The sequence below is a fragment of the Arctopsyche grandis genome, chromosome 9 (genome assembly GCF_051622035.1).
Source record: "Arctopsyche grandis isolate Sample6627 chromosome 9, ASM5162203v2, whole genome shotgun sequence".
NCBI lineage: Eukaryota > Metazoa > Arthropoda > Insecta > Trichoptera > Hydropsychidae > Arctopsyche > Arctopsyche grandis.
Window position 1 is genome coordinate 12,715,595 of NC_135363.1, and position 13,592 is coordinate 12,729,186.

At 34.9% G+C, this 13,592-nt stretch overlaps 1 protein-coding gene across 1 annotated transcript in view; it reads left to right on the forward strand.

Moving 5' to 3' along the window:
• The first annotated feature begins 3,056 nt into the window (after positions 1 to 3,056).
• opa (Zic family member odd paired) overlaps positions 3,057 to 13,592 on the forward strand; it is a 30,436-nt gene continuing 19,900 nt past the window's right edge. The window contains exons 1-2 of the mRNA XM_077438016.1: positions 3,057 to 3,161; positions 5,224 to 6,222. Of these exons, the coding sequence (XP_077294142.1) occupies positions 5,436 to 6,222 (787 nt within the window). The 5' untranslated portion in view covers positions 3,057 to 3,161; positions 5,224 to 5,435. The remainder of the gene's footprint in view (positions 3,162 to 5,223; positions 6,223 to 13,592) is intronic.

The window sequence follows — 13,592 nt, forward strand, 5'->3', positions numbered from 1 at the left end:
TCTACTATCAGGATTATATAATATTATATATGTATTATACATTTAGATGTACATATAGAATAGGTATTGCATTTTCGATTTTCACTTCATCCATATACGAAGCATCAATAGAAAAGGTTATTTTTTAATCGTGACAAAATTTGACTTCAAGATACTTCTATGGTGAAAAATAGTTTTAAGCCTTCAATTATTTAAGTTTAATTCACACCTTGGACGATTCGTTCACAATAGAAAGATAATTTGCATTAAAAAGCTCTATATATAGAGGTTTGGAATTTATGTAGCTTTCACAAAAATAATTTTTATCGTAAAATAGGTTACAGGTTGAATTTAAATTTTTAATTATTAGATACAGTCTTCATTACAACGATACATCAATATTATCTACCATTTAATTGCATTCACTGTAATCATGGTTTGAGTAAGTGCGAAAACACACAGCAAGGAACGTGGCACGTGGAATGTTGACGAAAAGTTCTCATTTTTTTCTCACGTTTAAAACTATCTAAAAAAACCATGTACCACGTTCATCGCTGCGTGTTTTCGCCCTAACTGTTGTGAAAAGTGCCAAAAGAAATTGGTACATTGCACTTACATATTTCAAGAGTATCCAGTCAGAATCTTATAAGACTCTTTACTAAGCACATTTCAAAACAACACATTAAATCAGGACTATAGAGTCGGGGTCATGGAGTTGTAGTTTTTTAACTGGATTGGAGTCGTTAAAAATTCAAGCGAATCCAACACCGATTTAGCCATTTAATTGCATTTATTTATTATTGTATTTGAATATTTAACTACGAACTAAGACCTACTCAATAATATCCTATGTATGCATATCTGAAACAGTGTTTCTATCTTTGGCTTCTTCTCATATTTATATCAAATTGAGGAGAGGCCTGATATTTGACAAATGCGTTACGTCAAATGCATTCATTTCATTATTTACATGTCACCATCACCATCATCATTTACAGTTATTCTCTATCCACTGTTGGATGAAAGCCTCTTCAACACATTAGTTTCACGTATGCCAGTGTTCCCTAAGTGAGCTGTTTTTGGGCGCAGTTTATATTTTGAACCTTGTACAGTGAACCTTTTTTTCAACTAATTAAGTACGAATACTAATCAAGAAATTGATATTGTTCACGCATCTTTTGAAAGGAAATAATTGCAATGAATACTACTTATTGTATTTCATTACCTGCTCTGCCCGTTCATTGAGACTATATTTTTGTATGAAATTACTGTTAATTAAATACTTTTTTCTCTATGCTAGACATGGTAAAAGTCGGAATTCTCGACAGGGCGGACCCTCTAGGCTCGGAAGCGAGGCTCGGTCGACCCGCTCCTCCCTGTGATTGGCTACTCTTTGCGATGCCAATAGTATTGCCGTGCCCTGAATTAACTCGATTTTTACCTGATGAAATACTCCGACGTATACTGCCAGGTTCGCATATAATTTCGGACGGTTGGGCAGCGTACGGAAATATTCCAAATTCCGGTAAAAGTGGTTCACCAGGACAATTTCGTGGATCCAAATGATAGTGCCACACGCAAAAAATGTGGAAAATATGTGGATGCGTGTGAAAAGAAAGATGAGGCGTCAATTTGGCACAACGCCTGCCCGTTTTGATTCATAATTAGATGAATTTGTATTGAACCACAAACCAATGCGTGTATATTACATTCGCAATATGTGGAATATTCCGTACGCTGCCCAACCGTCCGAAATTATATGCGAACCAGGCAGTATATGTTGGAGTATTTCATCGGGTAAAAGTCGAGTTAATTCAGGGTACGGCAATACTTAGAGTACTCGCAAAGAGCGACCAATGACAGGAAGGAGCGGGTTGACTGAGCCTCGCTTCCGAGCCTCGTCGAGAATTCTGACTTTTACCAATTTTGTTAACTAAGTTATATTTTAGTTGTTAGTTTTAGTTTAAAATTGTTAATTGTTAAGAGGGCTGTACACCCGAAACCTTACTTTTGTTTCCGTTCCTTTCTTCGATATATACATATATTGAGTGAATGCGACAATATATATCTATATATTGAGTGAATGCGACAGTCCCGCTTCGACCAGATAAAACGTATTTTAAATTGACAAAATCGAGGTTTCGTATTGTCCTATTTTCTCCTCCGAAACTGGACCAATTTATAAAAAATTTCATCATCGGTATGAGAAAGATATTTTCTGTGCAACTCGACCGTTAAATAAGCACGCTGGACTCTTTTCGTTGGTGTAAAAAAGAGGCGATTTTATTGACGTTTGGCGGCTTCTAGCTCCTATAAAAAATAAATAATCAAAAAAATAAAACGATAGATCCAACCCAATGGTGGATATCCATAGCATATTAAAAAATAATTTCACTAGTGCCATAATTGAGGAAGTCTAATAAGTTTGTATGGACAAAGCGCTGGTGTCCAGCCCTCTTAATTCATTAGCAATTTGCTATTTAATAATAAATAAATAAATAAAAAACACAAAACATTTGTCATGCTGCCGAAGGCATTTCTTGCTATTCGGATCCTTCTTCTTATCTCCATTTCAGAACTGACGTCCGAATTGATCATTGCTCCTAGGTATTAATAATACTACAGAACTATTCGAAAATGAACCCAATGTGAAAAATATAAAGTCGAAGTCGTATTTGGATAGTGGGAAATTGAATCGAAGTTGGAGTCGTGTTTTTACTAACCTCTTCGTACTTTTTAACGACTCCACTGTTGAATAGAACGTTTCGTTGCAGTACAAATTGCATACATACGAGTAGTGTGCAAACGTACATGTTTATGTATGTAAATACTGGACACGCGTGCAGGCATCGCATAGCTGAGAACGAATGCAGTCATATATGTAATATGAATTGGGCTCGTATAATTGTAATTGTGGAAGAAATGCGTTGACCAATAGCGTGCGAGGTAGCCAGCAACGCCCGCCTCTCGCCAGTCCTGCGAGCCTATCTCTGTCCTTGTCTCGGACCGGGGGAGGGGCTTCAGGAGCGGGTTGAGGAGGCTGAGGGGTGTGGGGGGAGGGGCGCGCTCCCTCAGTCAGTGTTGCCGGGATAAGCGTCGCGACAGCATCGCCGACACGCTATATTTTTTACTCGCGTTCAAACACCGACAGTTGGTGAAACATGGCCGTGGAGAGTTTTACGGTAATTTCGATCGCTCGTGTTGGATCGATTTTGAGAATATATTTTCCCCGTGAATGTTCCCGTTCCGGTTTGTTTTGAACGATTGATTTCGTCACAGTGACACGTGAACATAACCTCGCACGTAGACAATAATATTATTCAATGTATTATATCATTTATTGTTTTTAATTACATATTGTATCAAGATTTATTCTGAGCTTTCGTCGAAGTACCAAGTAACTATTTTTGCGTTTATTGAAAATTAATAATAAGAATTACGTTGAGCTTTCAAGTGGGTTTGGTGCATCCGCTCTAAAATCGCCAGACAAACGAACGACAGATTAACAGAACGGCAGCTTTAAACGTAATTCTCTTTTTCTCGAATGATAGATTGCACATCAGATGACGAGTAACCTTTCGATGTGCACAGATGCAATTATTAAAATTGAGTTGGATCTTTCTGGCGAGTTTAATAAGGCAAGATTCGGAACTTATCGAATCTTGCCTTATTAAACGCGCCTGAAAGATCCAACTCAATTTTAATAATTACCATTTTAATTATTGCATCTGTGCACATCGAAAGGTTATCCGTCATCTGATGTGCAATCTATCATTCGAGAAGACGAGAATTGCATTTAAAGCAGCCGTCCGTTAATCTGTCGTTCAATTTGTCTGGCGATTTTAGAGCGGATGCACCGCATCCCTTTCAAGTATACAAGTATTATATTTATCTATGAATAATGAGGAATTTTTCAAATGTTGGTGTGTTTTTTTGAGAGTTTTTGGTTTTCTATTGCAAATAGATACATATATAAGGAAGCTTTCCCATCATAATGATGTTATTACATTGTGAGTGATTTTTTTGTGTTTGTTTGCTTGCTAATAGATTTGGATTTAAAAGTAGGTACCAAATTACATTGCAATTCCATGTTAAAATTTAATAAAAAGCATTATTTTCGATGTAATACAAATTAGATTTTTTTGGCATTGAAGAACTAAAGTCTATTTTTACTTTATCTATGTACGTAGTAACAATAGATGAAGTTTTGTGATTTTATTATCAAATGTGGTGCATAATAAGTAACATTTTTAAAAAATTGTTTGTATTATATGTAATACATATTAAGCTTTATCTGAGTAAGATATTTTATCTTAGAATTTATTGTTAATATAATATAATATAATACATAAGAGCAAAAGCAAACTTTTGGCGGTGAAATTATTATTTAAAATTATTATAGTATTAATTTATTCTACATAAAATTAAGTATGCAAAAAAATATAATATTATTTATTAAAGTTTTGAATGCTTTGAAAAATTGATTGTGCAAGTGATGAAAATTTTGTTTATATTATACGTTTTATTATATGCTAGTGTTTTTACCCGGCTTCGCTCGGTATTTGTAATATAAACCGCTTAAACATTGCCAATCTAATAGTCAACATTTTATTTAAATTTATTTGAATATTCATTTGTTTTTCTATGAACCAACAATAGTTATATACAAAGTCTCTTTCGAAATTATATATTAGATTCAACAGGCGTTTATTAATATGGATGTTAGAATTTTAAAGCATTTTGTCTTTAGCGGTTTTTATATTTATATAAAATCAATGCGATCTCGAGAATCGAATGCCGTCGGCAGATTGGCGCGTTCTGATATTTATTAACTGATTCTAAATAAATAATTTGATACACATTACTTTCAAAATGCACAAATGTATAATAATATAATCCAGTATTTGGCCGTAAATCACGTTAACTTTGGCGTCTCATAAAAAATATCGACAATGGGATTTTCGAAGATCTTGAGATTCCGACATAAATCTTAATCCGATATTCGAAAATCTTTCCACCGTACCGCAAAAAACCCTTTAGTTGGCTTAATCCTTTTTTGTATACGCTCGATTATTTTTCTTATAGTTTCAATAAAGAATTAAAAAAAACATTTGACTGTGTATAAAATATAATATACCCATTTATGATATTTTATTATATTATCTAAAATCAATATTTGACATACTCATTTAGTTATGTTGGTTACAATACAAATATATTTATCCCAATTGTATTTTTTTTCAGTGTGGTGATACTACTTGTACCAAAGCTGCATCTGAATGAAATTTTCACATTGGGCGATGACCTAATAAAATGTGATTTAATATATATATGAAGTAAACTAGTACAACCGTAGTTTATTATGTGCGCGTACAGTGCAAAGTGACGCTAGTGTACGTATTTTGTCTATGAACTTTACAAAGCCATAAAACAATGGTGTCCATGCAATATATTTCATGATGAACGCCTTCATGGAGACGTCCCACGCTCATTTGGCGACCTTCGGCTTGAAGATGTCGCCCCCACAGGCTGAACCACACCATCCCCATCCACACGGCCATCCTCACCCTCTGCCTCACACACAGACCAACGCGTACCATCCTCATTTGAATCACCATCCAGGCTATGCGACGAGAGACTTCCTCTTGAGGAGAGACGATTTCATGGCGCAGACACCCTCATCCGAAAGTGTCATCTTTCCACCGGCCTTGCACGACCACCAGGGTCTGAACCACCACCATCAAGGATTAGGAAACCACCACTTCAACCATCACCACCACCAAATGAGGCTGGGGATGGAATGGCGAGGCGAGCATCACTACCACCCTCAAGCACCCCCTCACCAATTCGCCATGTCGCATCACATCGGATCTTTGCCACATCATCCGGCACACGGCGCTTTCTTTAGATACATGCGTCAGCCGGTGAAGCAAGAGATGCAGTGTCAATGGGTAGAGCCTGAGCAGCCGATGCCTAGGAAACAGTGCGGGAAGAACTTCAGCAGTATGCACGAGATTGTGACCCATCTGACGGTGGAGCACGTCGGAGGACCAGAGTGCACGACGCACGCGTGCTGCTGGCAAGGATGTTCGAGGAATGGAAGACCGTTCAAGGCCAAGTACAAGTTGGTCAACCACATCAGGGTGCATACTGGTGAGAAGCCGTTCCCCTGCCCGTTTCCAGGGTGCGGGAAGGTCTTCGCCAGATCGGAGAATCTCAAGATTCACAAAAGAACTCATACCGGTGAGTGAAATTAGATACTAAATAATACTTAATTTAGATTAGGATTAGAATTTTTTATTATATATATGTGGTAGGTTTGTGTACATATGTAAATACATACAATATATACCCATATATATGTATGTACGTTAAAAGAACAGTGACTATTTTGAACTGCATCTATTACGAATATATTTTTGTGCAGTGGTGCTGCAATGAAAGCAATAAATTTCGCATTTTGGCTGAGTTTATTCAAATTCAGTGAACCGCTTCGACCTCTTTTAAATAACAGACGATTCTTATTCATATTAGAGATTTTCTCTATTTATATTAAAAATATATTATAATAATATTCAAAAATATGGGATATATTTTTTTGATAAATATTATACATGTTATACATAGGTGAGTTGAATTTATACTACACGTAATACAAATAAGTATTGCAGTTTTCACTATCAATATAAGTGTCGTATTTATTCCGATTTGGTGATCAATTTTACTATTAAAAAAGACGGAACTAAAAAACATAAAAAAGTGAGATTTGTCGTATTTTTTGTACCTTTTGATTTATTATGAATAATTTGAATGAAATCAAGGACATTATCCATTTTTTTGTTATTTATAGAACGATCAAATTATACATGTTAGATATATGTAGATGACAATTTAACAACCCGGAAAAATATTTTAAAAAATGTGCAATAAGGAATTTATCACCTTTGATATCATTAGTAGTCACCGGAGCCTGAGGGGCCGTGTATTGTTCAAAGGTTGTAAATGCATTGTTAAAGATTTGCCGAACAATGGATAGCACTGTAACTATCCTACCTCTAATCATTAGATATGAAGGTACTAAATAAGCATGTATCTCACAATTTTCAAACGCTTGTACAGAAAAAAAAGAACTGAAGCAAAAAGTGCCAAAATTATTATTTTTTTTATTTTTCTTATAGTTTATAGGATTAAATCCCAGTTTCATTGCGGTCATAAATATTAATAAATCTATAGATTCAGTAAGTCTTTATTTGTTTCTTTGCTTTAATGTTAAAATTAATAAATATCTTAATAATAGGACCTATTGTTTTTACAAAATTAGTAAATCTGTGCTCCTTATTGAAATATTAAAAATAATACGACATTTTATATCAAATATTCAATCTACATAATTTAAGTTATTTTGGCATTCACTCTCAAATTGAATTTCGTATAACATATTAAAGTTATTTGAAATTTATTCGTAAGATACAGATCAGTGTTTGAATCGTATAAAATAAAGTTATTACACATATTATATTTTGGGAGCTTGTATATCTTTTACACAATAAAAAAATGGGAAAATGTATATAAATATAATTTTGAGCCAAAAGATGTTTTACGATAATGGCTGCGACCTGTGATTTTGGGACCACGAGTAGCTCCGGTGTCACATTTCTTTACGGTGGCTTTCGGTGGTTCAACGAAACCTATCTATCGTTCAACAAATTCCACCATATCGGTTTCATCTACAATACAGATGTCCTTTGCGTTTATGTGGGTGTTATAATATTTTTTTCCAAATTTTTTCACCTCAGAACACACATATCGCGCACCCTGAAACGGAAAGTATCGATCCGCTCAGTTCATTCGCTAACCAACCTATCGTCGTGCTATACCCAAAAAGTATTATAATATACTCGTATGCTTCGCACAAAAGAGGACATGTCGTAATATTTACACGAATATTCATGTATTTAAAAAAAATTACAGTAGGTATGTGCGGTTATTGTGATCGTCTCTCCCCCGTATTGTGAGTCCCTCATTATTCGCGTGTTTGGAGTTCATTCGTGTGCGTTCATTCGCGTATTCGGAGTATCTTCATTCATTTTGTCCACAGCACCGTGATTACATTCGATGTTGAATAATAAATAATAGCTGGAGCATCACTCGACACATGTTCCACGACCTAATCTCAGCCCCTGTAGATTCTTATGAATATTTTCCGAACGCAAAACGTATCAATTTGAGTTTGAAGTTTATCTTGTATCTACGAGCTCACCTGCTATTTGATTTTGATTCGTCTTTTGTACTTCGAGACGGTCGAACGCGACTTCCCGGTAAAGAAATAGAAGCCTGGTCAACAAAAGATGGGAACTATATTCAACGTTCGAACGCTATTATCCACTTCTAGAAAGTCGTTTTGGTTGGAAACCAAAACATCATAAATTACTAGTCCGTCGCCCGGTGGGCCTACAATGGCGCGATTTCGAACGCCCGCCATTTCACAAGGAAAAAATCGTCCACCCTCATGCCCACCCCTATAGTACTGGGTGGTCGAAAACGATCAAATGAGCCCACTACTCCTATATAAATATAAAAGATTCCTAATGAAATAATTAGACAGTAATGCAACTTTATATTTACAATCATTAATTTATACCATTACAGAATTTTCATTATTTTGCATATGTGAGTTTAAAATTTCATTGATTAAGTACATAACTGGTTTTAAGATGTGTTTAATTTCATTACCTCGTTGATTATGCTTTCATGGGAAATTATCGTATTATATGTAGCTATAGGTTTTACGAAATATCTCAGATATGTTGAAATTTTTGTGTTCTGGACCGAGTTGGGTAAGTTTACTCGCATAGGTACTATTCAGATTCTTTTATAAATTGTAATGAGAAAATTTTGTGATATTGTTAAGATTTTTTTTAATCCTACTATGTCTAAAACGATTGTTCAAAAATTTAAGAAATAGGCTTGCATTGTTCCTTTTCCACAGATGTATCGCTTTTGTTGACATTCCAGTAAATCTTTTCAAATTTCAGCTGTAAATTATTCTCCAAACCTTTTCTTTGTCAATTGTGCAAGCTGTCAGCTATTTTTGAATTCACTCCGTTCTCTGCTTAAATTGCATTACGATTGCAATTAATTATTTTTCGGGCGTTTTTCTTAATTGCTGCGTTGTAAATAAATATAATGGAAAGGGTTTATAATTCAGACATAAAATTAAAATATAATAATTTATCTATAGAGCTTCGTGCAAATGCGCTTTTGTGCTTCGTTAGGTCTCCATTTGAGTTTTTATTTTTCGAATGATATTATGAGTGAAATATGTGTACAATGATCCTGATGGCCGCGGTCCCGGGCCATGTGTGGGCGAGCAACAGATATTTTTAATTTATTGTAAGTTTTGGGTCAAGATACCTCGCTCGTGGGAAACGCACAAATTAACCCATTAAAGACTCAATCGCCGTCTCGCCTCATCTCGTTTGACAATCGAGCGTGCGTGCACGCTAATTATTATCGTAGACCCGTCGTCGACGGTCGAGAATTCGATAGCGTTTTAATTTAACCTATTCGCACGCTTTTTATAGGTATTTTTATATTGTCGGTTTTGATATATGTATGCGGTTTTTGTCCGGCTAGGCGGGTCAGTATAGTGCGCGCGTTTAGCGCTGGCTCACAATGGCGGCTCATCCGAGCGGAGGTGAGCGGACACAATGCGGATTCGAACCCGCAGCCGCCGCCTCTCCAATCTCACAATGCTGTTTGCAAACAAAAACTTAGGATAAGAATGCCCTTTCAGAATGTTGGCAAGCGTTTGTCGACACAGTGTCAGGGTCGTGCGCACCCTCTGACGATTGCGCAAAATTCTACCGGATTTTTACCACAGGAAGTCTATCCATTTTAAATATTAAAAAATATTACACTAGAATCGAATTCAAAATAAAATAAACTGAATGAATCTATCTACATATAATATAAATTAGAATTTTTGTTTTGTTTGTTTAATATGCAAATTTACAGTAATCAAATTTGGTATATCTGCTCATATAACGGTTAACGGTAAATTTTATTTTATTTTATTTTTACATAGATACCAGGAAAGCCTAACAGGTAAAACCCAATTCGCCTTCCTAGCGCCCAAAACGTCTTCCTACCAATTACAAACATTGCAGCATTTTTTGTATTACATAAATACCACATCGCTGAATTTCTAGATGCTGAAGAACTTGAAATCAACTACCAATTAATTAATGAATTAATCCGCATAGACATCTATGGATTTAGACTTGTACATACATTTTTACATATTGTACATAATGGGTAGGATGGTTTTTGCCAATTTGATGGAGGAAACATTTTAACAATGAAATCAGATACATTGGCAAACTCTGGTAGGAAACGATCTACTTGGAGTCACAAATATCCAAGTATGACCAGCAGCATTAAAGATTAGCACGGGATCAAACCCAGTAACCCCTCGGTGCTTAACGTAAACGCAACCACCGAGTCATACTGCTGGCTATGGTGACATATAGCGAATAATTCGTGTCTGGACATTTTATCGCATGACTATTTTATCGCAGGGATAAGTCACTGACAGATTTCTCACAGACAAAATATGTTTTATCCACATATTGACTTTTTGAAATTTATATTGAAACCGTTATTCAAATATTTGGAGCAATGATTTCTTGAATCATGCACATGTACATAGTTATTCCTTTTTAATGAAATTAATTGAAAACTTTCTAGCTCTCTTTTATCAACAAAAAAAAGCTATACCCAAATTTTGGTCAAAATTTTTTATTGCCGTGTATTGTATAATTAAAAAATAGTTGTATGAAATCTGTCGGCGAGTTGCCCCCGTGAGGTCGTACAATGAATTGTCCTAGAATTCTGTAAAGTTCGATTTGATCAATAAATATAAAATGCACACTATTTAATTGATAGATATATTGATTTGTAAAAATATTGTACTTATGCACATATATGAATAAGAATTTTGTATTGGAAAATTTCACACGAATCAAAAAGTACATTGAAACGTGTTCTGAAATTGATATTACTTGATGCATAATTTTAATGGTTTTTGTAATGCGATAGTTAAAAAAAACTTCAACAGTCAAATTCAGATTCAAAATGAGCCCCTCTCAATAAACGTTGTTATAGAATTTTTGCATCCATAACATTATCCAGTATTAAGACATCAATCTACTTAATTGCAATTAAAAAAGCACAACACGATTAAAAACCACATCTTCCATTCACGTAATGAAATCTTAATGAACGTTTGACTTCGCAAGCTAATGATTTTTTTATATTGCAATTAATACATAAATTAAAAATAATACCATTTAAAAATCACTACTGACTTAACATCGCATAATATGATTGGTCCGACGTGTACACATTACATATTATTTTTCATAGTGAATTTATTCTTTACTAAAAACATATCTTACCTACTAAGTATATTTATACAAATAAAATTGCCTCAATAAAAATAAACAACATTACACATCCCTTGTAAGCGTATACTGTATCTAATGTGAGCTCTTCTATTCATATTTGTTGGCTATTATGATCTCGTTTTTACCTGGGCGTATTTTCTGCTCCTTGATTCCTCGATTTATCCCTGAAAACACTCTTCCGTCTATTTATTTACAAGGAGCTCGGGCTCGTTGTTATTGAGTCCTCAACTGGGACGGTTTCATTCGTGAATCGCTATTTACCCAACACAAAACACCCATCGGTTATCTTCCATCTTTACGCCTCTCTCGCCGCGTGCACAACCATCGTTTTGGGTGGCAGTGGGCTTCTTTGCGACCGTGACAATCTTATCTGACAATCAGACAGAATAAAGTCAAAGGATTCTATTAAATCGAGACGACACACTCGTAGCGACACTTCATGTGTTAAATCGGGTATCCGACGTTTTTGTAACACTCTGTATATACATATACAATGTATAAACGTTAATTTGGATGTAATAGCTATCGTGCGTCCGTCCAATGGGCGAGCGAAAATCTTGCTATCGCTTTTTTACCGGCTTGTCTGCCATTTTGAATTCACTAGGGTTAGGGTTGGGGTTGTAAAATCACACCTGCACAAGGGGAGAGTGTGCGTGACGTCACTTTATTGATTTAAAATACGATGATACATAAAGCACAATTTTACAATGCATTTTTAAAAATGAAATAGCTTGAAATACTAAATAAAAATTTAAAAGTTTGGAACAATAGCACCAGTTTTTCTTTAGTGAATATTTATTATATTAGACTTGAGACGATTCTGTACACATTAGAATAGTCGTATCTAATATCGTAATAATAATTATTCATCGCTTTTTTTTAATTTATATTTTCCCATGATGCCATTACGGTTGCCACTGAGCGAAACCTATGATATTAACTTGTACAAATATAAATTTGAAATCGTATTGAAGTAGTAGTGACAAAGTCGGTAGAATGGTTTTGTCAGTTTTATGAGGAAGCGTTTCAACAATGAAATCAGATAAATTTTACCAATTTATAGGAAACAATAGATAGACTCTGATAGGAAACGATAGACACTACATATATACTTTTCAACTCAGGTCAACTCAGAGCTTAAACCCAAGAACCTCTTGGATGGTTAGAATTAACGCAACTACCTATCTACACTCTGGGCTATCTAATTTATATCTTATATTAAGCAATGGAAAGTCACACATGTGTAGTACAATGATATAAAATATTCAGGATACGATATATAGATACATCAGGCCTTCATCCTGCAGTGGATGGAGAATGGCTGTAGATGGTGATGATGATGACATATAATGATATTCTTCATGATATCGAATATGCTATGCCTTATAGCAAAAAATAATTATAAATTAATTAATCGAACGTTTTATCTCATGGAACTAACTCACATTACTAGACTTAGGCGTTGACTTGGTGCTATTTAAATAACAATAGACCTCTCCATTACTCAACAAAGCAAGAGAGCAAAATAGCATGGTTGACAATAATAATTGACAATAGTGAATCATTTTTTTTTTTGCAAAAAGCATCGTCCCAACATGCGCATGACACCCCACGACTTTTATGTATTGTGAAAAATATCTGCATTATCAAAATATTACTCGTATGAATTTGTTCTTGCGAACAAGACTACATACATAGATCTAGTTTCTAAAGCCCGATCCAAATGAATTCAATTAAAATAAATATAGGTTGAAGTACTGAAATCAAATTCCATGCAAATATATGACTGAATGTTTCATTTGCAATTTTTATACAACAGGATAATCTTTTCTCAATCGAACTGTGTGAACTCGATTCTGCAGTCGGAACGATGATGGATTGATTGTCAAATATGCGCATCCTTGTCGGCGCAAGAATGCATATTAGCAACAGCGATAATGCACATCCTGTTCACTCACACGCTTGTACAAACAGGGTTTTCAAACAACGGACGAGCGATCCGTTTCAAATGCAACAATGGGTATTTGGATACGATTGTATTGTAATATTATACTTGAGGGTATATGTATGTACATATATCTATATTCTAGAAAATTGTTGTATCGACACCATTAGGGTCATTCGCAAGTTTGGAATGTTACATAG